Source organism: Alosa sapidissima, chromosome 4, assembly GCF_018492685.1.
Source record: "Alosa sapidissima isolate fAloSap1 chromosome 4, fAloSap1.pri, whole genome shotgun sequence".
Taxonomy (NCBI): Eukaryota; Metazoa; Chordata; class Actinopteri; order Clupeiformes; family Clupeidae; genus Alosa; species Alosa sapidissima.
In genome coordinates this window covers 21,067,175-21,072,174 of record NC_055960.1, presented here as the reverse complement: position 1 = coordinate 21,072,174, position 5,000 = coordinate 21,067,175, and the positions used below count along the sequence as shown (strand labels likewise).

The window sequence follows — 5,000 nt, the reverse complement described above, 5'->3', positions numbered from 1 at the left end:
GATTAGCTTCTGAATGGTGATGGGTACCTCTGAAGTGGGTCTGACCCTGATCTGCTGCATGTGGCTGTGTTTGAAGCAGTGCCTCTTTGCCAGGACTCCAATATGAGCTGCCTGTGTGTGCGTGCGTGCGTGTGTGCGTCCGTGTGTGTGTGTGTGTGTGTGTGTGTGTGTGTGTGTGTGTGTGTGTGTGTGTGTGGCTCCCAGTAAAGCAGGCTGGCAGAAAGCAAGCAGGATGAAGAGCTGATACTGCAGGCTGTATGTGGGTCAGTGCTCAGCAGGGTCCGAACCAAAGGAAGAGCCTCCTATCACAGCAGTTTAAGCTGTGTGTGTGTGTGTGTGTGTGTGTGTGTGCGCGTGTGTGCGTGTGTGCGTGTGTGTGCACGAGAGAGAGAGGAAAAAGAAGACATTGACACTGTGTGTGTATATGTGTACGTACGTATATATGTTTGATCTTTAATGTGTGAATATGTCTGTATAACGGTGTGTTTGTGTGTGCGTACAAGTGTGTATGTGTTTACATTTGTGTTTTTGTTTATGTGTCTACGTCTGTGTGCCTGTTTTATTTATGTGTGAGAGTGTTAGATTGTGCTGCAGCATACTTAGGAGTTGGGCCATGGCAGGTAGGTCTGTTTACTGGGAGAGGAGGCACAGGGAGGCTGCTGAACACACACATTACTGTAGCAGGAGGTTCAAATCACTCCCCCCACCAGGAAGGCCAGGACTGGGGGGGAGAAAGTGGGCATCACCCCTCTGGGCTGGCTGGGTGCTGTTGGCAGTGGTTCATGTAATTATTCAATTATGTTCTCACTGGCAACTGTCTCAGGGCACGTACCGTATCCCACAATGCACTGCTCCACCAGCCTTGAGGAGTCTCTGTAGGTGGGAAGCAGAGTGAAGATGACAGCACAGAGATTTCATGGGTCTGCATGATTAGATGGCAGTGCAGAGCTGGCGAGCCTGTCCAGCAGATGCTAGAGCTAGTTACTGTGGACAAAGGAACCATTTCTGACTTGTTTTTGTCTTTGTGAAACGGGCATTGTGTATTAGGTAGGCATCTTCAGAACAAACTCTCCTTATCCATGCCAGTGAAAGTGTCATGCATGATAGTTGAAAACAACTTAGAATCGAGGAGAACAACTGGCGCTGTTTCAAATTCTTTAAATATATTATGCATTCTGCATTTTGCAAATTACTCACCACTCAATTCAGTAGATTTTTTTCATAAAGCAATTCTGATGATCATTTCAGTTCGTCACAACAGCTGCAGAAAGCACTGAGGAATAAAGTTCCCTATATCATTTGTACATACATGAGACTAAGACCCCTTCACTTAGCTTGCAGTTCATCCAGCAATGGCCTTTTCATTAAGAAGGGAATGACATCTTCCTCATCCACATTGCTTGTGTCGCACCCAGTTTCATTCAAGATTGCACTGTGATATGTTCTAACTGAGCCCTTTTTTACAATTTATGATGACACCTCACACTAGATTGGATCTTTTAATATCACACAACCAAGCAACACCTTAAATCCACCCTGTCAGGTCTGCCTGTTCGGAGTTCTTTCTCTGTGAGTTAATATCCTCAGTGAGTGATGTTTCAGCCCGGTGCTGCTTGTGGCTTTACTCCTCATCTAGATGTACCTCTGCATGCCCCTGGCCATCAGGGATATCTGATGGAGGGTGTTTCTTCTCTGAGGAGAAACTGAGGAGATTTTACTCGCATAGTAGGTGATCGTCTGGTATTTCTTGCGGCAGCAGGATAGAAGCTGATTCAAGATCAGTAGTTCTGCCAAAATGAACAGAATAAAAATGAAAAATGTTCTTTTCAGCAACTATTTCATTTAAGTAGGTGTTAAGCTCCAGGATATATTTGTTGCAGTGCCCTGAACTTTCCTGGAAAAGACATTTGATGTGTTTATGTTTTTGTGTTTGTGTCTTTCTTTTTTTTAATTGACAGGTGTGGGCTGCTTCAGGTTGGCGACAGAGTGCTGTCCATCAACGGTATCCCAACGGAGGACGGAACACTGGAGGAGGCCAATCAGCTGTTACGAGATGCTGCTCTGACCAATAAAGTCACTCTGGAAGTGGAGTTTGATGTAGCAGGTCTGTGACAGATGGAATTTAATTTATTTCACAAACAGAATAATTTATTGGTCAATCATTATTATAATTTATACTGGAGTGTAGTGTACAGTCAGGGCTATGCTTTGTTGAGAAGTCTAATTGCAAATGGGAGGAAACTGTTCAATTAGTAAGACTTCCCTTCTTCCCACTCTTCCCTTCCAGCTCTTTCCTTCAACAAAATGCACTGGTTCTAAGTTAGTATGGTAAATGTTTACTAGAACCTGATTAAATGTATGCAATCCTTACCAAACCTCTTTGAGTTTGAGTGCAGCTTGATTTAAATTGTGGACTGTTTATATATGATAATATGATGTCCTGTGTGGGGAATCAAAAGGTAGACTCATGTTGGTCCAATGTTAACTGAGCCCATGTGCTTCTGCTCCCCCTAGAGTCTGTTGTACCAAGCAGTGGCACTTTCCATGTGAAGCTTCCCAAGAAGAGAGGAGTCGAGCTGGGGATAACTATAAGTGGTGAGTTTTATTAACATACTCACACACACACACACACACACACACACACACACACACACACACACACACACACACACACACAGACACACACAAGCACACACACACACACACACACACACACACAGACAGACAGACAGACAGACAGACAGACACACACACACACACACACACACACACACACACAAATAAATATTTCTGCAGAAAGGAAGAAAGATGCTGAAATGGGATGGAGGGAGCAGTTTCACTGGTATTCAACTGTACAAAATGACATGGCCATTTAGCAACCCCCCTTACTCTTTCTAATTTCAAATTTCAAATTTATTCATAGCAGGCAGTGTTCACGAGCCAGATCCTCAGACCCATATGAGGTCCAAGTCTGCTCAGAGTGGGCTGGTGCCTGAGGCCCTTATTTTACACAGCCTGGGAATGCCCTGCCAGCCTGCTATAGCCTGTTTATGCACAAGGCTACAGTGCATCTGTCTCCCAGGAACAACGCATACACACACAACACACACACACACACACACACACACACACACACACACACACACACACACACACACACACACACACACACACAGACACACACAGCATATTCATCATAGTAGGAGTTTTGGAAGCCAGGCCAGCCAGGCAGAGCCATTTCAGGGGGTGAGAGAGAACTATGTCACCATAAGACATATTTTTCCCACAGGAACCAACTACTGAAAGTTCATTGTACTGGATTTCATAGCCACTGCTGTACATACATGTACATGGCTTCAAATCAGGTCTTTTAATACCCAGGACAGTTTACAGAGGGAGAGATCTACTTTTAGCTCGCTCTTTTCAACAATGAAGAAAATATCTGGAACTGCAGTGGGAGATAAAAAAACCCCTAAGTACTACAATGAAGCTCATCTGGTTATTAGACCACAGAAGTCCCATTTGCTGTTATTTAATGACATTCCATAAATATTCAAATACACTTTAGCTTTTGATGTAAATATTAGCAATTATGAAATTATGTTTTTTTTAATGTTTTCATTTTTTTAAGATAATTCTCTATGGATACAAATACAGTTAATGTCTTTAGTGAGCAGTTAATGTCTTTAGTGAGCATGTGATAATGTGTGTGTGTGTGTGTGTCTGTGTGTGTGTGTGTGTCTGTGTGTGTGTGTGTGTCTGTGTGTCTGTGTGTCTGTGTGTCTATTGCTGTGTTATTTGTTCACAGCGAATAAGAAACCGGGGGAACCATTAATCATATCAGATATTAAGAAAGGAAGTATGGCTCATAGGTGAGTAAACACTAACCATGTGCATCACAGACATAAGAGCCAAGACATAAGACCAAAGAGCCATCTCTGCTGTATTCCAGTTAGTGAAACCAACCAGCAGGGGGAGACAGAGGCTCCTTCTTAAACATTGGCCTATTGCTAGACTCGCTATCTCACTCACAGTGATTCTTTGTACCAAAATATGTTCAGTTGTACATTGAGAAACAAGTACTGGGTAACACTTTATAATAACTACATACAATTCATCATTTATTAAGCCTTTGTTACTTATTAGTTAATGGTTTGTTCATCATTAGTAATTTCTTGTTCATTCATAATTCATCATCAGTAAAGCATTTGTTCACACTATTATAAATGGTTTGTTCATAGTAAATAAGCCTATCCAGAAAATGTGTTTGTAAGTACATGATTTATACTTAATAAGTAATGAAACAACCACTTATAATGAAATCATTTTCTTATTATAAACCAGTCGCAAACTATTACAAAATGCTTTGTTCATAATTTGTAAAGCATTGTTCCTATGTTAATTCTCATAAATAAAGTATTTGTACACACAGTTATAAATGGTTTGTTCATAGTAAATAAGCCTATATCTAAAATATGTTTATGAATTATTGTTAATACTTAATAAATTATGCAACATACACATGCACTAATGATTAGTTAGGGTGAGGATACATATTTTATAAACCACTTCCTAATACTATAATTCATGATTAACTCAGGGGTTACAAGTGGTTAGTTAATGATATTTTGTGAGCTTATCTAAAGTGAGGACTTTCTATGCCTTGCAACACATTTTTAAATGAGTTGTAAAGATTACATTCACATTCATTCATTTAGCAGACAAGCGTCGTACACATGTCAATTAAATTGAAGGCCATTGACATAACAGTGAAAGCCGGGAATCGAACCCCCAACTTTTCAGGCTACTGCATGCTAGTCCAGCTCCTTATCCACTACACTACCTTGGCCCAGATAGAAACCCCTACAACTATGCAAGAGTTTCTGTTTTCTTCTACTAAACACTGTTATTAAACATCTGTAAACTATTATTAAATGCTGTATTCTTCATTTGTAAAGCATTCTTGAATTTCCCCTGGGGATCAATAAAGTAGCTATCTA

General features: G+C 41.0%; 1 protein-coding gene across 7 annotated transcripts in view; it reads left to right on the top strand.

Annotated features, from left to right (window-relative positions):
- Window positions 1-5,000, top strand: part of grip2b (glutamate receptor interacting protein 2b) — a 187,003-nt gene that overhangs the window by 145,911 nt on the left and 36,092 nt on the right. For all 7 annotated transcript variants that reach the window (XM_042089501.1, XM_042089504.1, XM_042089499.1 and 4 more), the window contains 3 exons: window positions 1,959-2,104; window positions 2,515-2,595; window positions 3,809-3,872. In XM_042089501.1, coding sequence (XP_041945435.1) covers window positions 1,959-2,104; window positions 2,515-2,595; window positions 3,809-3,872 — 291 coding nt within the window. The remainder of the gene's footprint in view (window positions 1-1,958; window positions 2,105-2,514; window positions 2,596-3,808; window positions 3,873-5,000) is intronic.